Source organism: Venturia canescens, chromosome 9 (assembly GCF_019457755.1).
Source record: "Venturia canescens isolate UGA chromosome 9, ASM1945775v1, whole genome shotgun sequence".
Taxonomy (NCBI): domain Eukaryota; kingdom Metazoa; phylum Arthropoda; class Insecta; order Hymenoptera; family Ichneumonidae; genus Venturia; species Venturia canescens.
The window spans coordinates 5,368,240-5,393,634 of NC_057429.1; the positions used below are offsets into that span (position 1 = coordinate 5,368,240).

The window sequence follows — 25,395 nt, forward strand, 5'->3', positions numbered from 1 at the left end:
GGTACCGCATTCACGAGCAAACTCTTCGAACAATTAGCTGAAATATTTAAAGTACAGAGAGTAACAACCACTGCGTACCGCCCTCAGTCAAACGGATCGCTCGAACGTAGACATGCTGTCTTGGCAGATTATTTGAGAGCCTTCCACGATCGTTTTGATGACTGGGACGAACTTTTGCCATTCGCAATGCACGCCTATAATACTGCCGTTCACTCTGCAACGAATTTCACGCCTTTCGAAGTTATGTATGGAAAGCCGGCGCGACCGATATCCGAGTTCCCGTCGCTCGAAAAAATTGATACGTATACCGAATTCATGACAGACTTAGTAACTCGACTCGATGAAATTCGACGAACTGCGACGAAAAATCTCGAGGTAGCAAAACATCGCTCGAAGGAACAATACGACAGAAACGTTAATACAGTCCCTTTCAAAGTCGGCGATGACATTTACGTTCTAAAAGAACCTCGCGTAAATAAATTAGATTCCTACTATCGAGGACCATATGAGGTCACCGAGATCACTGAAAAAGGAAATATCATCTTCCTTAATAGTCATGGCAAACTTGAGATGAAACACCCTAATAAACTTAAGCTGGCTCATTAATAATTTTACACAAGTGTTTGTTACAGATTCGAGTCATGAAGTATTTCATCTTTGCTACGCTCCTGTTCTGCTCGCCCTCTATTCAAGCAGGGTCAGGTTATTACGAGCGCGAAATTCTAGACCACCCGGGACTTTTTTACGAACGTCTACCCGATGTCAAGGTCACCTCGACAACGTGGAAAATCGTCTCATACATTGACACTGAAGTACTCCTCAAATATCAACCATGGAATCCATCGCAAGCATACCAACTTATGAATGACTGTCGCACTCATCTTCCGCTAGATCAGTGCGAGAGCCTCATCTCACGAGCACGCTTGAATAATCGACTGGAGGAAATAAATTGCCTAAGAAACCAAATTACAGGTGTTACATCACCGCAGGTCGCGTCACCGCTAAGTCGACAACCTAGACGCCGGGGAGCACCCCTAGCCTTCATAGGAACGATTTCCCACGATATTATACGTGAAGCACAACGAGGACTAATCCATCCAAGTTTGCTCTCCCTGGACCAATTGATTGAAGCTGCGAAACATATAAAAAGCAACACGAGTCTCGAGTTCCCTATCTCTCTAAAGGATCTCCATACGACGGATATTTCTACCGTCAACCATTTAAGCACGAAATATAGAAATGGCCTACTCCTGATCAGCCTGACAGTACCACTTCTGGAACAGTCGCCCTTCCAACTATACCGACTATATCCATGTTTGAAGCAGCAATCTGGCCTTAAAATGAATCAAGGAACAGCTTATGTTCAACCAAACCAACCATATCTCGCTTTGAGCAATGAACGAAGCAAATTCTTCTCCTTTGATGAAGAATATCTGAAGCAATGTTACCATCAGTCAGACACATATATATGCCCTACAAAGGTTGCTCTTCGAGAGATACATACGGCAGACACCTGTGAAGCTGAACTACTCCTCTCGCCTACACCCGTAACGCTCAAAAAATGCGAAATTAGGTTGACTATAAATTCTCAACCTCAATGGACATATCTGGAAAATACGCACGGCTGGCTCTACTCAGTTATAGACCCTGAAACGTTGCATATTCAATGCCGAAACGGAATCTCTACAAATTTGGCCATTCAAAAAACGGGCATACTACAAATGGACGCTGGATGTACGGCCTTCTCTACAAAAGTGACTTTGCCGCCGATGGACCAAATCTCCTCATCCATTCAAAAGGTTTATTACCCGCCCGCTTCACTCAACATCACACAGTTGTCGCCTACTATATCAGAAGCAACGGACGAATTAACACCAATCTTTCTTTCCGCTAAAACTACATCGTTAGACGGCCAACTACATCTTGCAGATATTAGCCTTAAAATGGCCGAAAACCACCTGAAGGAAATAGCGAAAAGCAAGCCTGCAAGATGGTATCATAACCCACAAACATGGACTTTCAGCGGCTTAGGATTGTCGTTAGCCGCGTTAACTGGACTGTTCCTTTACGCACTTCGGAACAACCTGTTATCTCTACTTCTCAACTGTGGTCTGGCATGCTGCACACCAAAACGTCGCTCATCACGTTTCAATCCTAAGGATATCATCAGTCCACCGATAGCCGTGAATCCTCCGCGACTACCTGCAGAACCACCCCGTGCAGCACCACCGTTACCAAAGCGTGAAAAATTCGAAATTACTCTAGTATCCTAAAACGCTTCACATCTTTAAACTATCTGTGACTCGGGGACGAGCCACGTGAAGCACGCGAACGTCATTCCCGCACTCCAATTCAAAGGGGGGGATGTTATGGCCGAGCCATTTATTTATAAATTATTTTTTAGATAGTTTAAATTATAAGTGTATTTTATGACTAAATCGTATATTTCCGAAACCTTCAGTACGAATCGCTTCCTCTTGTGAAACCGAATTCTTTCTAGTATACGAAATTAACCTCTTTTAGTCAATTGCGAAACTCATTTCACGGAATCTACAAATTTCAAGTTCCCTAACCTTTAAGCAACGTAAACGAAATGCGCAATTCATTGCGAGAATCCGAAAAGACACCCGCTCACTTAGACCTACTTTTATATTTTTGCATACGCAATTGCTCAACAATTTAAATTCTTACTCTGCAATTTCCTAATATCGGAAGCATCGATAGAGAATCGGCAACCAAAATTAATTAGTCTTTCGCTAATCTTCGGTCTAAGCGGAGCTCCTCAGGTATCACTACCTTGAGTCCGAGTCTTGTTCCAGGTTCTTGCAAGATAGTTAATAGTTACGCGTCTTCGAATCTTCGCGATCGAGCATCACTGCCCGAGGGTTAGTGAGGCACTGAGGTGCAGCGTTTCTTTACTTCTTGAAGGCAAATAAGAACTCATTAATCGATCATTTATATATCCAAACCTTCAAAGTACTAATAGTAAAATTCCAGCAATATAATTTCAATATATCATACACTCAAATTTATCGATTGTACTACGCGATTTGTGTACGTGAGTGTGCCGACTACACTGTCTTCGAGGAGACCCGCAACGCCCTGCGTCAGCACGTCTCAGATTACGCGTAGAACATCGACCCGTAAGTCCAATCTGTATCACCTTTTATTTCACATAATTCTTATGATTGTAAACAAGAGGAAGTTGACTGCGATCTTATTCGTCTGTAATCTAAATCCCCAATTCGGATTCTTCAATAAACAAGCTAACGTGTTACTTTTACTTTCTGTTTGTGTCTTGACCTATATCAATCTCCCTAAAATTCCATATTGAATATTAGCAACCATCATAGGTGCGCCTAGCGCTTTAATAGCTATTCCGAACATCTACTATTTTATTTTTCTCCCTTTTTCTCTATTATTTATTTGTTTATCTGAGAGATTAGTAACTATAATATTCGTTATTTCCCTCTCAGCCCTCTCGTTTTCACGTTCGGGCATAACAAATAAATAGGTTCATAAATTTCTTCTTAAAAAGTTTCAACTTAAAAAAAAAATTATATAACAAAAATTGTTTAGAATCATCCAAAGAATGTGAATCTTTTCAGAACTTTAAAAATTTTACAAAATTAATCGAAATTGAAAAATACAAAAATAGCTAGAAAATTTTTGAAAAAAATCACACGTATTCTTTAGAAGATTCTCAATACTTTTTGTTCTGGAACATTTCTTTGTTATGTTAAGACTTTCGAGAAATCAATCATACAGATTTTCATCATGCTGTTTTGCAAAAGCCGCCATTATGCAAAAACTGAGTAAGAAAAAAGTGTTTATAACCAGTGTTCTGGGCTCGTCAGACCTTAAGAACATCTTTGCTGGCGATAATATGGTTATTTGAGAGCAGCAACAGTAAGGGAAATCGCTTTGAAAAAAAAAATGTCAGAAAATCTTGACTTTTCAATTAAAAACGAATAAATAATAAAGATTTTGATTTAATTTTACAAAATAAATGCAAGATTCTGAAAGAGCACTCTCAAAAACCCCCTATATCAGATTTTGTTCTTTAGTTAAAACTGCGCACTTGAAATTGTGTGTCAAAAATTGTCGTTTTGCGCATTAATGGGTTCTTATAGTGATGCTATACAACATTATAAGGGTAGGAGTTTTGAAAATTTTTTTCGTGTAGCAACATGCTTGTAAAACAATTTATGGAAATTTCAAGATTTTCCAAATGTATTGAGGCCCACAGTATAATCGTGACCACAAACGCAGAAAAATTCCATGTATTATGAACAGAAAACTTCAACCCCCATGGTCGAGGGTTGAGCATTGTTCTACAAATCTGACAAAATTACAGCATTACTTTTTATGTATTTCGAACCAATTTAGGGGGCGAAAAGGGTAAAATAAATTTGATCCCAAATAACTACCACCCTAGAGGGTATTAAAATACCTAAAACAACTTGCATGCATAATAAAACGATTTTTATTTTCAAAAAAACTGATTCGCCTTGAGGGGGTCACCCCCCATGGCAACCGCATTTTTTGGGGTTTCCTCTATTTTTTGCGACGAGAAAAAAACACAGACTTAAAATTTAAAGAGTTTATTCATTGGTATTTCAACTTTATGATAGAATTTTTTAACTCTGATGTCTCGAGTTAATTCCGTGTAAAATTAATCCACAGGATCCCATATGCTTCTCCATGGTGTCCACGATTCCCGGGGGTCCCGTTTATCTGCGATCAAAAAACCGAGGAGCGTTTTGATTTGTAAACCAGTGGGCTATTGCCTGAACTAAAATCATACAGAAATATCGAAATTGAAGGATTATTGACCTATGCAACATTTTGAAAAATTGAAATAAGGTTTTTCTAAACGGAAAAATCCTTCAATGTTTAATATTTCTGTATAATTTTAATTCAGGTGATAACCACTGCTTTACTAATCCAAACGCTCCTTGGTTTTTTGATTTCAGATAAACCGATCCCCTGGAATCGTGGAGACTATGAAGAAACATATAGGTTCCTGTGGAGTAGCTTTACACCGAATCTACCAGAGATATCAGAGTTAAAAAATTCTACCATCGAGTTGAAATACCATTGAATAAACCCTTTAAATTTCAAAAGTCTATGTTTTTTTTCTTTGCCGCAAGAAAATTGCGAAAAAACCCTACAAAATTCGGCCGCCATGCGGGGTGACCCCCTATGTTGGATTTAATTATTCCAATCGATCAATATCGCGTTATCTTGAAAAAAGATTCGAGTGCCTTAGTCATTGAAATCCTGTCGTTATTTAACGACATTGAAATTTATTATTCGTTTTAATTTATTGAGTTTGTTTGAATGATTTAATGACTCCCCTAAGGGTTACATCCTCCTGTTTCACATTTCCTCTTTCTTATTCTATTCCTTCTTATTCTACCTTACATCTAACGCGTCGTCTTACTTCTATCTTACTTTACTATCGCCTTTATTCGCCTTCTACCTTTCCATTTTCCATTCCATCTATTTCTACCTTTTTACATTTTTTTTTCCCTTTACATCCTTATTGCTCTATTCGTTTTATTTCGGCCTTTGTGTTCCTTCTCCTCCCCCTCTCTCCTCTTTCACTCCCCCCTCTCCCTCTCCCTCTCCCCGTCTCCGACTTCCGTTTCCGCCCTTTCATTCCATTCCTTCTTTCATTCATCTGTGCCTCTTCTTTCATCTCCTCGGTCTTCGCTTCTCCCTCTCCTCCTTTCTTCCATCTTCTTCATCCATCCCTCCCCCTTTCCTTCTTGATCCAGAATCTCCCTAATTCTTTCTCCTACTCCTCTCTCTGACTCCTCCCCTCCACCACATATATCTAATACATGCTCCCATGTTTCTTCCTCTTCCTCACATACTCTGCATTTTTTCTCTTCTACCCCCTTCCAGTACTGGCCCTCTCTCATTTCGTTCCCCAATCTATATCTCCCTATCCTTCTGTATCTTTCCTCCCCCCAACCTGACCTCAAGTATTTTGGGACTTCGTCTGTTCTTATCTCTCTATACCATCTGTTGTATTTCGAATCCCTTATCCTCCTTTCCCTTTCTTCTCTCTGTTCTTCCCTGTCTCTCTCCATCCATTTTTCCATTTTTTGTCTTTCCTCCACCCTCCCCTTTTCCCTGCTTTCCTTTCTTCTTTTTTCCCATCCCGATAGCTCCCTGTTTCCTTGCTCTCTCCTTCTAGTCTCTTCCCAACAGATTCTCGCTAATTCGCTTCCCCTCCCCTCCTCTAATTTCTCCTCGTACTTCCATGCCCTCCTAGCCGCTCTTGTCCTTATTTTCTCCCTCTTCGTCTCCTCCCTTACCATGTACCCTGGTGTTGTCCATTCTAAGCCCATCGTCCACCTTATATACCTATCTTGCAGCCTTTCCATTCCCTGCCACTCCTCCCATCCCCATATTTCCACCCCGTATGCCATCACCGTCCACACCAGCGAGTCGTACAGCCACATCCTCCTCTCCCAGTTCTTTCCGAATTTTCTTTTCCCGATCCCCCACACCTGTCTCATTACTATCGCCGCTTTCCTAACTCTATCTTTTATATGCCTTTCTAACCCCCCGTTACTCTTAAACCAAAAGCCTAAATATTGCACTTCCCTCACTTCCTCTATTCTTCTATCCTTCCACTTCCATTCTATCTTTTTCCTTCTCCCCCCTCCCTTCCTAAAAACCATCACCTTCGTCTTCTCCGTGTTCAGCTCCAGTTTTTTCTCCTCTAGATATCTCTCCAACCTGCTCATCATTCTTTTCATCTCCCCCTCCCCTTCCGCCAGTATCACTACATCGTCCGCATACGCCAACGTGCAAATTCTTCTTCCCCCAATCTTTACCCCCCCCCCATCTCCCCCTTGCCATTTCCTCCTCTAGGTCCGATATCAATACATTGAATAATGCCGGACTTAGTGGGCAGCCCTGTCTCACCCCCCTGACGGTCCAGAATTCCTCCCCTACCACTCCTCCTACCCTTACTTTATTCCTCGTTTCCTCATAAATCTCTCTAACCCTTTCTCTTATCCCTTCCCTTACTCCCCTTTTTTCCATCGTTTCTACTAACACCTTTCTGTCCACTGAGTCAAACGCCGCCTTTAAATCCACAAACATCGCTATTACTTTCCCTTTTTTTTCCACACATCTTCTGCCCACCAGGTAATTCATCACGTATATGCTGTCTATTGTTCCAGTCCCTCTTCTAAAGCCCGTTTGATTCGGTGGCACAATCCCCTTCTCTTCTATCTCCCTCTCCAGTCTTCTTGCTAACACCGTCGCATATATCTTATATAGCGACGGCATTACCGTAACCCCCCTATACTCCTCCACCCTCTTTCCATCCCCTTTTTTCACTATTGGTACTATTATCCCCTCCTCCCATTCCTTAGGCCACCCCTCTCCCCTCCACACTCTTCTGCATATCTCCCACGCCCTTTCTTCCGTCCTTTCCCCTCCGTATTTCCATGCTTCGTTCGGTATTCCGTCCCCTCCCACCGATTTTCCCTCCTTTATTTTCTTTATCGCCTTCTTTATTTCCTCTCTGCTTATTTCCTCCTCCTGCCCTTGCCTCTCCCTGTATATCCTTCTCTCCTCCCTTTGCTCTCTTCCCCCCAATAGTTCCATAAAATATCTTTTCCACTCCTCCAGTGATATTCTCTCGTCTATTTTCTTCCTAATTTTCCTCCCCCTGTTCACTATCTCCCATACCTTCTCCTCTGTCCTAGCCTCTGCTATCTCTCTAATCAATCTATCCTGTTCCTCTTTTTTCTTTGCTTCACACAGCTCCTTGTATTCCCTCCTTTTCTCCCTGTACTCTTCTCTTCCCACCCGTTCCTCCCTCCAACCTCTTAGTGCTCTTCTCAGCTCCATCTTTCTGCCTATGCACTCCTCGTCCCACCATCCGCCTCTCTTTTTTTGTTCCCTCTCTTCCTCTATTTCCTCGCTCTCCCTCATCACTCTTTTTATCTTCTCTTTTGTCCTTTCTGCTGTTGCCTGTATGTCCCCTTCTTCCCACTCTATTCTTTCCATCTTCTTCCTATATTCTTCTTTCTTTCTCTCCGACCATTTTCCGCCCTTCCCTTTCCTTATCTCCCTCTCTACTCTTCCCCCCTTCTTCCTTCCTCCCTTCCTTATTGTCACCACCAAAGGCTGGTGGTCCGACTCCACCCTGTCTTCCACTATTACGTTCCTTACTTTTCCTCTCGTTCTCTCATCCCCTATTACGTAGTCTATTACCGTTTCTCCTCTTCCTCCTGTGTATGTATACTCCCCTTCTTCGTCTCCCTCTATATTTCCGTTCAGAATCTCCCACCCCGTTTCTTCCACCAATTCTATTAGTTTCTTTCCATCCCCGTTTTTTACACTATCTTTTGATTTCCTCTCTATTCTCCCTTCCTCTACTCCTTTTACTCTCCCCCCCTCCCTTCCTGTTCTCGCGTTAAAATCCCCTCCTATTATCGTCGTTTCCGTACTCTCTTGCCGCTCCATCCACTGCCTCATCTTCCTTTTTTTTTCCCCATATCTCCTTGTACATACACTCCTACTATTGTCCAAGTATCCTCTCCTGCTTTCACTCTCCCCGTTATTATTCCCTCCTCTTCCTCTTCCTCCCAATTCCTCTCCTCTATTATTTCCAACCTTTCGCTTATTCCTATCCACATCCCTCCCTTCGCCCTCCCTCTTCTATTCTCTCTTTTCGCCCACTGTCTCTTCCACTTGTACCCCTTCGGTAGTCTCCCGCTTATTCTTTCAGCCCCCTTTTCCTCTTGCCATGTTTCTATCAAAACTACCACCTCCCAATTCTTCATTTCCCTCCAAAAATCCTCTTCCTTATTCCCCACCCCTGCTACGTTCCAGAAGCAGATTTTCCACGTTTCCTCGCCCTTCTCTCTTTCTTGTCCTTTACCCTCCCCCTCTTCCCCCCTCTCTCTCAATCGTTTTTTGTCCCCTTTTCCTGTCCTATCTCACTCATTTCCCTGTGCACGCTTCTCTCCCTCTCCCTCCTTTCGTGCTCCGCTTCTCCGGTTTCCACTTTTTCCCCTTTCCAGTTCCTCAAACCCCCTTCTTTCTCATCCCACCATAGCGTTCTGCCATCGATCTTTATCTTTCCCTGTCCTACCCATACCCTTCTCCCCTTTCTTCTTTCCTCTTCCCCTATTCTCCTTATATTCCACTGAATTCTTTTTTCCTCCCAGGTTAGGTCGTCCTCTATCCATACTCTTCTTCCTTTCAAATTCCTTTTATTCCACATCACCTCTTTCTTCTTTTCCTCACTTCCCAGATTTACTTCTAATGTCCTCTCACCCTTTCCTCCCCTCCCTCTTCCTATTTCCTTCACCTCTTCCATTCTTCCCTCCACCCCTATCATTCTCATTACTCTATCCGCTACCTCTCTTGCCGGCCCTTCACCCACCTCCCCTTTTATTATTACTTTCCTTCTTCTCTCCTCTCTTTCCCGCCTTTCCTCCCTCCTTTCCATCATCTGTACCCTCTGCTCTATTTCTTCCAGTCTCTTTCCCTCTTCGTTTCCTACTCCTTTCTCCTCTTCTTCCGTTCCTCCCCCTCTTCCTCTTTCCTCTATTCTTCTTATTCTGTCCTCCATTAACTCAATCCTTCTCTTAACTTCTCTCTTTTCTTCCTCCCACCTTTCTTCTCTCTCTTTCATCTCTTCTCTCATCTTCGCTATATCCTCCTTCAGCTCCTTTGCATTCCACCTCGCTTCTTCTCTCATCTCTCTTAGCATTCTTTCTACCCCCCCCCCCCATCCCTTCTCCTCTCCGGCGATCCCCCCACTCTTCTACTTTTCTGAGATCCCGTTTCGCTCTCTTCGTCCTCCTCCCCCCTTCCCTGCTCCATTTCTTCCCTTCCCCTTTTCGTCGTCTCCGTTCTTTCGATCCCCTGACTTCCGTACCCTCCCTTTCCCCTTAGCCAATTTTCCACCGTTCCACCGCTTTTACTTCCCTCTTCCTTCCTACTCATTCCTGTTCCTTTCCTTTTCTCTCTCTTTTCTCATTCCTTCCTACCTTATCTACCTCTGCTCCCTCTCTTCCTTATCGACCTCTATCGTCCTGAATCCTTCTTTTCTCTACTTTCCGCCTGTCTCCACCTTCGCTTCGTTCCTTATCGCGTTTTCCCCTCTCCTTATCGCTTTCCCTCTGACCTATTTTCCCTCCGTTTACTTATCCTAACCTCACTCACTCCACTCTCGTCCCTTTTTCTCTGCCACTGCCCACTTCCCCCTTCCTGTCCCTCTCCCTCTCTGCCCCCTTTGTCACTCTTTCCACTTCTTTGCTTTTTTTTCCGCTCCTAATCCCTCTACACTCTCTTTTCTTGCCACTTTCTATCCGCACTTTACACTTTCACTCTCTACTCTTTCACCCCGGAAACGGAAGTCCAATTTATTGAGTTTTTAAATAAATTAGCCGTAATTTGATTAAAAAATGTTTGTTTCCTTTTTTTTGATATCTCTTTCAATGAGACAGGGAATAATTTTAATTAAAAAATTCTTCAATAAATGTGTTTTCGCAAGTACACTCTGATGGGTGATAATATGATCATTACATCTGAACGGTAGTCTCAGTGAATAAACCCTACATATATGTTACTCATACATGTAGTGTGCATTTCTTGGTACGAACAAAAAATGAATTAACAATAACAGAATGTCTTCTATATTGTGCCCTAACATGAAGAATTTGATTTTCCAATATCCTGTAAAATTTTTTCAAGTTCACAGTGCACAAAAAGTAGTCAAATCTAACCATAAGTAACAGCACAAATGCTGTTAAAAAATTGGAGACAAGTACATTTATGTTTTATGTCACCTGGACAGTAGTCTCACTCAGTGAAACCCCATGTAACACTCATGTACTTCAAAACACAAATGTACGATGATTTATAAGAAGTTGTTCGATCTATTCTCTCGAAACTTGCTTCAAATGAGCAATTCATTACTAAAGGTTATAAAAAAAAACCATTTCAAACGCAATGAATAAAAAAATGAATCCGTTAAACCATGGTAATGCGTGAAAAACGTTTGGTTCAAAGGAACAAAACGTGGTCAAATAAATGCAAAAGTGACGAGTACATCGGATGACGAGTGAAAAAAATTCAAAACATACTGGTATGTAAAAAAAATTACGAAACCAACTGTAAATAATTTCAACAAAACAATTAAGAAAAGCTTTCACAAATCATGAAAAAATATTATATTAAAAAAAATACAAATCTGTAATTATATTGTAAAGGAAAAAAAAAATTCAAATAGGACGTGAGAAATTCATTCTTACGGGAAGCACCCGGAACTTGAGAAAGTTCAAGTGAATCAAAAAAGTTACCATCTGAGTTATGTGCAGCACTACAATTTATGGCATCAATCGGAGGATAAGTATTTTATTAGTATATAATACATAATTTTTCACAATATGAAATTGTTCTGAGAAACGTTCAAATCCAAAAAAAAAAAACGTCGATTTCGTATCGGTACAAATTATGTTTAAATATGTGCTAAAAGTACTTGTCCGGCCCATCACTTTTCATTCAAATTGCAAGTTTTGAGAGTATCCAAAATAGAAAAAGTATCATTTTTGTTTTTGAATTTTTTATCGAACGATTTCTTTTATAAGACATGGCATGAAGTACTGAAGAGCATTCCTGAAAAACTCGTAGAAAAGATACCGTGGATTGCGTAAAAAGCATCCATCAAATGTTTGTCTCATATCGAAGAAACTACCTTTCGTATGCGGCACTTTTTTCCCAATCCGCAAAATTCACAAGTTTCTAAAAAATGAGCATCGGCGTCTCATATCAGGTATAACCTGTTGACTGGTATATACAAAAAAAAGTCGTGTCAGTTCTGGTAATAATGTATCATATGCGTACATATTGAAATCTCGTTTTTAATTTTCAACCGATTGGGACGAAAAATGGTTTACAAGGGTTTTTTGTGTCACTGAATCGAGTTCCGGGCTTAATTTTTACTCAAAAACGAACATTTTTTATGTAATATAACATAAGAATTTCCCATTGAAAAATCTGAAAATTTTACCTCCAACCCTCATTTTTCACCCCCTCGGGGATCGTGAATTTTGTTCATTTTCATCCTACAAAATTTGGATTTTCCATGTAATATAACATAAAAACATGCCGCTGGAAAATCGGAAATATTCACTTTCAACCCTCATTTTCATCCTTTTCGAAGGTAGGTACATGAAAATTAAGATTGGGAATGAAATCAGCAACCTCGAAAATCCCCAGAAACAAATTTTCAGGTATTGTGGTAATTTATTGGCTCGTACCAGTTTTGGCACGGAAATCAGGAAAAAAAAGCTTACCAGTCAACCGGTTAATAATAAAAAATCAAATGTAAAAATGAAATTTTTTCCACTGTGTATATTCTAATACGGCTCTATAGTTCTCGAAAATTCCAGATCAATTTATTAACGTACAATGTAGAAATTTTTGGTTGACAAAAATTTGCAAAAAAATCTGATAAAATTTGAATGTGTTGGAAGTGAAAAAGTAAAATTTTTTCTCCCAAATTTTCCAAAAAACCCCATTGTTTTATTGATTGAAAATTCGAACTGTGCGAAATCAGAAGGCTCAAAATTCCGAAAATCCAGCCGGTACTACATAAATATAGATATATTGCACTAGAGCGATTCTCGAAATTTCAAGCCATCTGATTTCTCACAGTTCGGAATTTCCACCCGGCCCCGTTTTACTGCAGTTACCACTATCAATGTATCCGAAGTTCCGCTGAAAAATAAATTAAAAAAAAATATATCGAAAAATTGAGGAGACAAAATGTTTTATCTGAACTTGCGGCTCAGTTGAAAAAGAAATCAAACGAACCAAAATATCAATGTTTGTTGAAACGATATAGTACCCGTAATGAAAGTTGTAGAGACTTTTCGAATACATCAAAGTAAAGCTAAATGCCTTCCCTTCAAAATGCGCCATGTTGGATCCAAATATCCAAACCAGCGGTGCAGTAGCATTAAAAAGAACGTAAGAACATTTTTGGATATACGTATAGATCTCTCTACGACGAGTGGGAGAGAGAGGGAACGAGTGTACGCGCGCTGTCTCTCGCGCTCGATCGGGCGCGAATAGAGGGGATATCGCGTTCAGTGGACTGGGCGAAACGAAACGGGACAAAAGTCACGTTTCGTGCAAAGGACGTATGTCCAAAGGTAATCAAACGCTACTTAAGTCTTTCTGACTCCAAGCGACTAGCGCGTACCGAAACACTCGATTTTAATCGTCTAAATCATCATATCTCGGGATTGAATGAACGGATTTACTTGCAACATAGATCAATTGAAAGAGAAAAATCGTAAAAAAATCATCATTAATTTTCAGATTTTTAACTGCAATGATTTATCCGTGAGAACAGTTTGAAAAACGTTATGACGTCATAAATCGACATATTCGCGTATATAAGAGTGCGGCAGGGCTCGCGCTTATTTTTCTTTTACACTCTCGTTTTTTTTTTAATACTTGGCGTCAAGCCGCTACCGCGTCTCTTGATACAGGGTGTCCCATTTTAATCTTACACCTGACTTTTCGCGGAAAATATTGCTCGGATCAAATATTGTGTGGAACAAAACTTTTAGGGGTTGAAGGGGAACGTTTGATAAAAATTGGTTCGTGGATCCAAAATTCAAAATGGCGGCGCTAGAATGGCCGACATGTTTTTTTCGAATGGAAACATAACTTTTTTTCATCACCAAATAATTTTTCAGCGCAAAACCAACAACTTTTGTTGAAAAAATTTTTTGATTAAGTTCATATTTTTTAAGTGAGAACATCATTTTCAACTATTTTAGAGGTATCCAGGATGTACCGCGAAGAGATCTTTAACGTACCAAGTGCAAGTGCGTTTGTGTGTAAGGAGCATATCAACGATTTCATTGGGACTGAAATCAGCCATTGTTGCTAATTTTCAGAATTTTCCTCTAATTTAAGAACTTTTAAAAATTTCGAGAATCAAGAATTTTTCTCTGATTTCAGAACCTTTACAAATTTTCGATTTCGTCTCTTGCTAATGGCTGCGGAGTCAGAAGATAAACGTTTCAATCAATTTTTCATCCGTGGGCGATCACAATGACTTCTAAAATAAAAAATTCTTCTCTGATTTAAAACTCTAAAGTAAGAGAACTACGCAAAGTCAGACTACGTCAGTACTACCAATGATGTTTTCTTTAATCTCTTACAAAGTGAACTTACCTTTAATCGTAAGCGAGGCTTACGCTTAAAGATAAGTACACGCAAGCGAGGCTTTCGCTGAAACATAAGTTCACGTAAGCGAGACTTACGCCTACTTTTGAGTTGTAAATCAGAGAAGATTTTTTTATTTTAGAAGTCATTGTGATCGCCCACAGATAAAAAATTAATTGAAAAGTTTATCTTCTGACTCCGCAGCCATTAGCAAAAGACGAAATCGAAAATTTGTAAAGGTTCTGAAATCAGAGAAAAATTCTTGATTCTCGAAATTTTTAAAAGTTCTTAAATTATTGGAAAATTCTGAAAATTAGCAACAATGGCTGATTTCAGTCCCAACGAAATCGTTGATATGCTCCTTATTTCAGGGAGGTGTCGGGGCAATTACTTCCGAGCTGAAAATTTGTATCGACGTGAATCACGAGAGAAGATGAAGGAGCGGATAAGAGCTGCCTGCCGTGCGATCCCGAGAGATGTTCTCCTACGCACAGTTGATGGTTTTGAGAGAAGAGTTCAGGCATTTTTAGACATGAATGGAGGGATCTTTGAACATCTCTAGGGAGGGATCAGAGTACACTCACAAGGAGGGTTTGGAGTCCGAAAATACTGCGGTAGTGACGAACCGCAGAGACCTAATCCTTGTGAGCTCGTACCTATGGGCATAAAGGCATTGCATGCCCCTCTTTTTAAAAAAAGGTGAAAAATAAAATGAAAATAAAAAACACACACACATGCACCTCCACGTATGCACGCATATGCAAACGCACACGCAAACGCACTTGCACTTGGTACGTTAAAGATCTCTTCGCGGTGCATCCTGGATACCTCTAAAATGGTTGAAAATGATGTTCTCACTTAAAAAATATTAACTTCATCAAAAAATTTTTTCAACAAATGTTGTTGCTTTTGGGCTGAAAAATTTTTTGGTGGTGAAAAAAAGTTATGTTTCCATTCGAAAAAAACATGTCGGCCATTCTAACGTCGCCATTTTGAATTTTGGATCCACAAACCAATTTTTATCAAACGTCCCCCTTCAACCCCTAAAAGTTTTGTTCCACACAATATTTGATCCGAGCAATATTTTCCGAGAAAAGTCAGGTGTAAGATTAAAATGGGACAACCTGTATATTCATAAACTTTATTCCGCTGGAACGGTACAGCGAGTGTCCTGATCAATCACAACTCATTATTTCTGGAGCCGGGATCCCGGGACCCGAACTTCCATAGAAATGGGTTATAGCTGGCATCAAATTATTCTCCAAACCAATTTTTGAGATATAAAACATCTCCTGAGCTCTGCAATTTTAGAAAATGACATGCCAGGTTTACCGCCACCACCGCGAATCGTTTTATTCGGAGAAAGTATACTCGGCGAGCCTCGGGCCAGCAGACGACAGGGCTGTCAAAGTACTTGTCCCGAGACTCTACCGAGTCTCTTGATTTCTAAAATTTCGAAATATCGACGGTTTCATAATTCGGTCGTTCGACTATTGAATCCCACTCATCCTTCACACCTTCACATGTCATATAGATAATTCTTGTATGAAATGAACCTTACCTGTTCTGCAGCACTACCCTCTTGAATGTCTGATACGAATATGCCTTGTCCAACTTCAGCGTGCTTGCCTTCAATTATCATTATGCCCAATCCGTATTGTCCCTGTAACATTTTTAGAAGTTTCTCAGTTTGAAAACAGACAGTACTGTGATAAAGAATAACAGTTTTCAGCTTTATCGTCATGATTAGTATTGACCGTGAAAGAGCAACAAAAAGGATGCTCACTTAAAAGTAGGCATTTAGATGGAGTCTCCCTTCCGTTTTAATATTTTTTTAATATGCTATAGTCGATCTAAACATCAGAGACACATTTTTTTTGTGCTTTTCAAATGCTAATGAGGTTATAAAGACCACGAATGTAACAGTTCATGATGTACCAGACAAGTACTTTTAACACATATTTAAACATAATATGTATCGATCCAATCGACCTTAAATTTTGTGAATCATACCAAAGGATCCTGAAAGTCTAAGAAAAATCGATTTTCTTATAAGACTCTGTGACCATAGAGTAACAAATGATTAGCTTTCATGTGATTTTTTTTGGATTTAAAAGCTTCTTAGAACAATTTAATAAAGTCATAATTTGGAGTTACTAATAAAATACTTGTCCACCGATTGATATCATAAATTTTAGTGCTGCACGGAATTCAAGTGATAACTTTTTTCAATTCATTAGAAAATACTTGGCCTCGAATTGATATAATAAATTTTAATGCTGCACGAAAATTAGATGGAATTTTTTTTAATTGATTTAGCTGTTCGAATCAAATAAGAAGAATGAGGCATCGGTTTCCAAAATGATTTCAAGCGCAATTTTTTGTTTTTTTATTTTTTACTTGTTATTTGATACTTTTGACACTTAAAAAAATAGATACAGAATAGTTTTTTTTAACCATAATGTTTTTTCAAGATTTGTGAAATTTTTTTCAAATTGTTCTGTATTTTTTTTATACAATAACTGTTTTAGCAATTTTCCATAAACATTTTTTTTAAGTTTTTTTTTATGGTGGAATTATCAGTAAACGAGGGACCATCACTGTACTTGTCCCAACCTTTTTTTTTCCTAGGGGAAGTTTATGGTTTGGTATCACGTCTTTTCTCTCAAAAGTTCCTTATTTATGTTCAGTTGACTAGAGGATTCTAGTTTGAATTTCTATGGATTATTTATGATTTTCGACTTATAACGCTGGTTTCCACGAAAAAAGACCTAAATTTCGTCAAAATTGTACTGGAAATATTTCCTTTGCGGGGCTGCATGGTATGTTGAGGGGGAAGGTTCTCGGACAGCGGGGGTGCGGCGGCACTTTGATGACAAAAGCCGCACTCTTCGAATGACTGATTTATGTTTCCGGTGTGATCATCAGATTGCATTGAAAGGAATTTTCTTTTGAAAAAGTGACCTGCTCTTTTCAAAAGTGATCTCAATTATCGGACTTCGTGACCAAAGATACACTTTTCTAATGACAAATTGATGTGTTCTGTGTTACATATTTTGTATTCCTGAGGTGGCGCAAGTTCAGACGAGATTTCTTTTTTCAAAACCAGTTCTAATGCTCTCAGGGGGGTGTGGGGACGGGGGAGCGCGTTGCGGGGGCTGCATGGTGAAGGTGAAGGTTCTCCAGGTGCGTGGAGGGGAGAGTGGGGATGCAACGGTCTTGCCTGCGGCATTGCATAGACAAAGTACATTTGAGGAAATAAAGAATTCGCTGATGCCCCCTCCAATGACAGATTTATGATTCCTCCGGAGTTTTGAGAAAAGTCAGTTGAGAAGAAAACTGCTCTCAATTATTGGAATCCGTGACGAAGGAGACCCCGAATGAGAAATTGATGTGTACCGTATTACATATTTATTCGTACATTCGTGAGATGGTGATGAGATTTCTTTAAAAATGGACCTGCCCTACCTTCCAACTTTTGACTTGAGAGATGTTTAGAATAATGTTTTCCGAGAGAAAGAAAAATGTTCACATTGGACTAGAAATCTTTACAGAGATGCACTCGCTCAATGACAGATTTATATGTCCGGTGTTGCACATTTTTTAAACCTGCAGAGGCATTTCTCAAAAGGCGCAAGAAGGGATTTTTGAAGTCAACCGCACTTTCTCGATTAGATCCTGGGTACCACATTCGAGTTTCCAGAAAAAGTCAAGATTTTTCCTCCCTCCTACTCATCCCCACCTCAGAAACGAAAAAACGCGTATATAAAAGAAGAAAATTTTGAGGAAGGTTCAGACTCTGTGGAGCCGACTCTGAGATCGCTCGAGGAGTTCCAGGAGAGTGACAGTGGCTGGACATTAACATGAATAACAAATTTAACTGTGAACATCAACAAGTACAACGCTTTGCGGGCGGGATGTCACGTTTCATTGGCGAAACGTATACAGTTGAAAAAAGCGGTGGTAAATGTGAAATCGGCGGATAATGCATGTTTTGGATGGGCCATGACTGCTTCACTTTATCCAGAAGAAAAAAACAGCGATCGCACATCCTCTTACCCGCATTATTCAACGATATTCAACTTCCAAGGCATCACTTCATATCTACTCAGGTATCAATGAAACATTCATATTCATGTGGATTATATGCAACAGTAAATTTGGGGATTCTCATTGAACACTTTCTCACAAATATAAACTGAAAATAGATTCATTATTTCCTCTTATCGTTATTGCTAACCATGTTTTATTGACTTTCTAATTAATGTATAGTGTCGTAGAGGAATTGGCATCTCATCTGTCAAACTACGGCGAAGGACTGGTTAAACCTCTCATCGCTGTGGTTATATGGAAAAAAGATTGCAATTTCTCTTCGCGGCTTGATATTTATTTAGAAATAAATGAAACATCCACGTAGATAAAATATTATAATGAGTTTGAATAACATTAGTAGAGTATAAATTTGAAAAAGAACTCAATCGGGCTGCTCAAATTCACTATGACGTAAAATCTACATGAACATCAATGGTTCATTAAGACGTGAATAGGTTCGAAGCAGCGAAGAGAAATTGCAATATCTTCAGGAAAACTGTGCCAGAGGACACGTCAAACCTTCCTCCGCTATGGCTTTATGCGAGAGAGTTTGCAATTTGTCTTCGCTACTTCATAGTTATTCATCTCTTAATGTAACATTGATATTCATAAAGATTATACATAACAGGGAATTTGGGGAACCTCATTGATTACTTTCTCACAAATACAAATTGAGAATGCTATTTTTATTCATTATTTTCTCTCATCGTCATTGCTATCCTCATTCCATTGACTTTTCACTTGATATCACAAATGGCAATTGCAAAATTGGCATCTGTCAAATCATGGCAAAGGACTGATGGTTTGATCAGTCTTTCACCATAGTTTTGCCATAACGAAACTTCTTGATATTAATACAACCGCTTGGTATTAATACAAAAGTCGTTCAAACATAGATACCAATGTAGTTGACAGATAATAATGAATTCGAATAACATCAGTTTATATTTTTGCAAAAATACTCACTGGAGTTCACTCAATTCACTGTTACGTATAATCTACATGAATACTGATGTTTCATTGAGACGTGAACAGATATGAAGTGACGAAGAGAAATTGCAATCTTTTTTCCTTGAAACCACAGCAAAGGAGAGGTTTAATCAGTCTTTTGCCATAGTTTGTCTGATCATATGCCAATTGTCTTTCGCCGCTTCATTTTGATCTGAATCGTGATGAAACATATTAATATTCATTATTGAAATATTTTATGCTAATGACAAATGTATTTTCATTCAGTACTTACGTTGTTTATTATCACTCGAAATGACTCCTCTCGCCCGATGTATCGTCCGCTATCTCCCACGTGCTAATGAAAAAAGTTCGATCTTCGATCCTGAGAAGGGTGACCGTGCGATGTTTTAGCGGGCTACCGAGCGCTGTTTCGGTATTTTTACAGCGAAACATACCCGTACTAGGTAGCCCGTTCGTTACGTGGGAAAATATCGAACTACAAATCTGTCATACGGTCTTGAAATCGTGTGCATCGTGTTTTTAAATATTCACGCTTGAATCCGGAATCGTTAATCAAACTAAATCACTCGAAAGTGTTTATCGTTTCGGAATTTCTCCCAATATCAATTCTTTATAGAAATTTTGAGGTTCTGTTGTTATAAACAACTGTAGCTTCTCGAGAATCCGATGTATCTTTTGATGGTTAACGATCTCGAATTCAAGGCAGTAAAACTAATTTCGTATTCTTCGTTTTTCACTCTTATTAATAATAGCATTGAGTGTTGAGTGGGAAAATGGTGAAAAAAAGAAAAATCACGGTGAGTAGAGTGGCACCCATCATCGCCCGGATCATCGAAAATATCGAGAGTGTGAAAATTTACGAAAAAGGATTGGGGTCATTGACAGCTCAGGTATGTAGCTCTGACATTCAGCTCTGACATTCATCGTTTTTTAGAATTTATTCTACGAAATTTTCGTGCATTCAAAAAACATGTTAGGGGATGTCAGAATGTCATTAAATACTTGTTAGTAAAAAATTCATTGAAACGTGAATAGCTATGAAGCCACAGAGAGAGATTGCAATCTATTTTTCATGAATGTACAGCGGAGAAACGTTTGATCGGTTCACTACCACAGCTTTACCAAAAAGATTTCAAATTCTCCTCGCCACTTCATATCTATGCAAGTATCAATGAAACATTTATATTTTTGTCGATTATATGCAACAGTGAAATTGGCAAACCACATTGAGTACTACTGAAATATCAACTAAAAATGTTATTTATATTCATTATTTTCTCTCATCAATATTGCTATATCCATGCTTTATCGACTTTCCAATTGATATCAAGTGACGAAGAAAAATTGTCATTCCATCTATTAAACTACGGCAAAGAACCGCCCTGCGCTGTGGTTTTATGGAAAAAGATTGCAATTTCTCTTCGCCGCTTGATATTTATTTAAAAGTAAACGAAACAAATAAAAATATATCAGAGTATATATTCCAGAAAGAACTCAATCAGATTCCGTAAATTCACTGTGGTGTATAATGTACATGAATGAGGCGATGAAGAGAAATAGCCATCTTTTCTGAGGAAAACTGTCGCAGAGGACAGGTCAAATTTTCCTCTGCTGTGGTTTTATGAGAAGCAAATTGCAATTTCTCTTTGTTGCTCCATTGCTATTCACATCTCAATGAAGCATTGATATTCATAAAGATTATACATAACAGTGAATATGGGAAACCTCATTCAGTATTTTATCATAAATATAAACTGGAAATGCTATTTTTATTCATTATTTTCTCTTATCTACATTGATATCCATGTTTTATTGACTTTTCAATTAAAACTATGTCAAACGACTGGTAGTTGAAATAATCTTCTGACTAGTGGTCCAACCAGTCTGTTGTGATAGTTCGACAGATAGAATACCAATTTTTCTTTGATATTTCACTTGATATTAATTGGAAAATGGATAATACATGAATACCAATATAAATGAGAGGAAATAATGAATATGTATGACATTTTCAGTTCATATTTGTGAGAAAGTACTGAATGGGGTTCCCCAAATTTACTTTTTTGTATAATCTATATGATTATCAATGTTTTATTGAGACATGAACCGATATCAAGCAGCGTAGAGAAATGCAAGCTTTTTGGGAAAACTATAGTAGAGGTCCGGTTAAACTTTCCACTGCCGTAGTTTCATAATAAAATGATGGCATTTTCTCTTTCCTGCTTCATACCTATTTACGTTTTATAAAAATATTGATATTCATATAGATTATACGTAATTTATAGATTATATACATGCAAAAATATATAATGAGGATGTTATTCAAGTTCAATATTATCTAACCACTACATTGGTATTCATCTTTTATCGAGTTTCCAATTAATATTAAATGGCAATGAAAAATTCTAATCTCTTTCCCATAAAACTATAAAGAAGGGAGGTTCAACCAATCCTTTGCCATAGTTTGACAGGTGAGGTATTAATTTTTCTTCGTCACTTGATATTTATTAGGAAGTTGATAAAACATGTAATCCAATGTAGTTAACATATAATAATGAACTTAAATTACATTTTCATTGTATAATTTTGAGAAAGTCCTTAACTGGGTTCTCCAAATTCATATGAAATGTATTCATATCGGAAACCTTTCCAAAAACAAATATTTTAAGAAAATATTTATGTGCACTTTATAACTGCAGAGTTATATAATGCTTCAAATCGTGGTCTACAAAAGGATTCCGAATATTGCTACTTTGAACGTCATATTTAGAAAAGTATAAAAAAATTGCGCTTCGCAAAATTTGAATAAAAAGGTCGGAAAAAGTTACCTCGACTATAGTAAATCAGGTGAGGTAATTAACTATAGCTGGCTCTAGTAAAACTTGATTTAGCTTTCACACATATTACAATTCACTACGAGGATATTCATTATGAATTTCAACAGGGCATAATTTTATAGGATAATTTTTATACTCATTGTGCTGCTTTAGAAAGGTAGAAGGTAGAAGGTAGAAAGGAGAATGAGCGAATTTTCTTCTTCTTCTTTTACTTATTGGCTATCTCCCTTCAGTAATCTAGGAAATGTGCCATATAGCGAATTTTAATGAACGCGCTAGACGAAAATACACGCTTCTCGTAGGAACAAGGGAACGTTCCGTTCTCAGCTAACGCCATCTCTGAGAGACGTTGAGATGAGTGTGTTCAGATGGGACACGCTCAGAACGTATTGTTAAAATACCGTTCGCCCTTCAATTACAAACGCTATACGCAACTGAGCAAGGTATCCGGCGATCTATTTCAATCTGCACCATAAATTTACAATATTTATTATATTGAACGCTTTTTTGCCTTCAACCCGATAAAAACATCTGAACGTTTATGAAATAATATCTTTTTTCTTTCCAAGCAGTTAACTAAGGCAAGCAGAGTTTAATAATTTCTTCAATTTTTTTGCTGTAAGTCAAATAACGAAAAATTGAAAAAAAAAGTCATCTCCCGAAAGTATATAAATTTTTAAACCGATTTTTACGGGGAGAAAGGCTAATCAGTGGGTTTTTTCTGACATTAACTTAAGGAGGGTGGTTAGACTCGTCAAAATGATAAGAAATTGATCAAATTTGGTGATAATGTTCTTCAACATCAAGTGCGAAGACACCATTTTTTTCAAAATTTTCTTCTGCTTAGTTATCGAGTAATTACGCATTAAAGCAGATTTCTTATGCCCGGAATGTATACCTATATATATGGAAACGCTATGCTTATACACTTGAACTTTAGTGATCAATTACTCGATAACTGTACAGAAGAAAAATCTTAAAAAATTTGTATTGTCAAATTTGGCCCTAAAGAATATGTTCACCAAATTTTATTAAATACTTATCATTTTGAAATTTTTTATGTATTTAACATGGTTTAGCATGGCAACATTGTATCGTCGGTAGCCACCCTCCTTAAAAAACCAACTCAAACAACCAATGTTATTTCAAGATGAAAAATTACCAAAATCTTTTTTCTTTGTTTTTCTCTTCTAAACTTTTTCCGTAAGAATGCTGTAAAAAAAATCATTTTTGCAATTTGAAAATGAACAATTTCAAGTTTTAATCATTTTTAAAACTTACGATTCAAGAACCGGATATTTGCCGAGTAGTTCAGCTTTAAATAATTAAAATTATTCCAATTTCAATTTGAAGTATTTAGGTATGAGGCCTACTTTCCTCTGAACGCGCTCATTACAACCTCTCTCAGAAATGGTGTTAGCGCCAATCGAAACGTCTTTAATTATCACGTTTTTAAAGTTTTTATACTGGATGTATTTTTACATCCAGTATAAAATGCGGTCACATGAAATGATTACCTGTTGGGAGTCACAATGAATATTCCTATAATTAATTCAATTATTATCAAAACAATGCAAGTGTCAAGTTCCGATATCGAGGTTTAGTCTAATAAGTAATGTCCAGATAATCTGAAAATTGCTCGAATACGAGACAAATAATTCAAAACAGATAGACTTCTTTCCCGAGCATTCATGGAACTTGAAAAATGAAAAATTTTCAATGAAGTTTTGGTAACGAAAAACGATATGTTTATTTTTTAAATTACTGTTTTGCAAAGTATTGAATCATGCAAATTCAATCTGTGTGAACCAAGCACCCGACGTTGGAAAGATGAACTTTTTTTTAGGTAATAAGAAGATACAGTTTCTTCCAACAAGTCAAAGTGAAAAAAACTCGCGCGGGCCAGTTTTTGAGATATAACTTCCGATTAAAAGTCTCTTCAGTTATTATAGACGCTAAAATCATTTAAGGTTGTATGTAGACGTCAGTGAAAAAAGTTTCTCAACACCTAGGTCGGAAATTATTCTACTATCTACCAGTACATACATTTTCAAAGTGTGTTTGAAGTAACTGTAGAGACTTTCAATCAAAAGTTACGTATCAAATACAATCATTTTACTATCTATCTCTATTCACCTTTTTGCGTAAGAATCAGTCGAAAACATTCTAGTTTCGGGATTTGATTCTCAGTTTACTAACGATATAAACTTCACCACACAAATCTACCTACCTTAAAGCTATCATGAAAAAACCAGTATATTTTTCTATAGTCGGATGCTAAGTCAACATAAGCCAATCCAGTATGGAAAACTTGGTATGTTCCCTTATTGAGTGTTAAGCAAGGTTTTTACATGCTTTCTAATGAAACGCTTTGGTTCATATATAGTCCAATCAGTACGTCTAAAATTTTCTATGTGCTTTTTCCGCCATATTGAAAGAAGGGTTGTTTTTTTTGCACTAACTCGATTCTCTGTAGATATGCGAAAATTGCAATCACATACTATTTTGTGGATTTTTTACCCTCTACAATTTAGGTCATATACATTTTTCACCTATCGTTCATCGTTGTTGAGTTATCGAACGAGAAAATGAAAAATTGAGGTAGTAGAACTTGTTTTTTGGTGTCTTCTTTCTCATGATAGCTATCGGAAAAATTGTTGATATAAAACTTGTAGAGCATGTTAATACCCATAATTTTATTTTTTTTTTTTAGACGAAAATAACGATTTCTAACGCACTATAAAGTGAGCCGCAGCGTGTCCGACGCTACACTAATGTGTGAGTGTATATTAAGGTGAATAAAAAAAAAAAATTATTTCCCATCAAAATTGCAAGTGGATATGTTATTAGTTGATGAAAAAGTAATTCTTTCAAAATTTTTCTAAAAATTAAAAATTAACGGTCTTCTAAAAATTTTTTTGAGGTGGCACTAATGACTTGAAATCTTTCTTTCCAATTTTAGTAAAAAATTATGATGTAAAAATACTGGTTTTTTGGTGTTGTAATAAAAATAATTAGCACACAGTCAATAGTTGATTCCCTCAAAATTTGAGGTGGGAAGAGAAAAGTTTGGTTGATATATAAACTTTTTGCGGGAAAGTAATTCTGGAAAAGTTTGAATCGTTTGACAAATTTTCAGAGGTACCTTCAGTGATGTTCGGATGTTTTTATTATTACAATTTTAGGTTATAATCGAGATATTAAAAAGCAAATTTCTGTGTATCAAAGTTTAAATGCTAGAATTTCATAAAAACTATGTAAC

At 37.9% G+C, this 25,395-nt stretch overlaps 1 protein-coding gene across 3 annotated transcripts in view; it reads right to left on the reverse strand.

Annotated features, from left to right (window-relative positions):
- Positions 1–25,395, reverse strand: part of inaD (inactivation no afterpotential D) — a 2,962,486-nt gene that overhangs the window by 930,326 nt on the left and 2,006,765 nt on the right. For all 3 annotated transcript variants that reach the window (XM_043429353.1, XM_043429354.1, XM_043429355.1), the window contains one exon: positions 15,794–15,895. In XM_043429353.1, the coding sequence (XP_043285288.1) occupies positions 15,794–15,895 (102 nt within the window). The remainder of the gene's footprint in view (positions 1–15,793; positions 15,896–25,395) is intronic.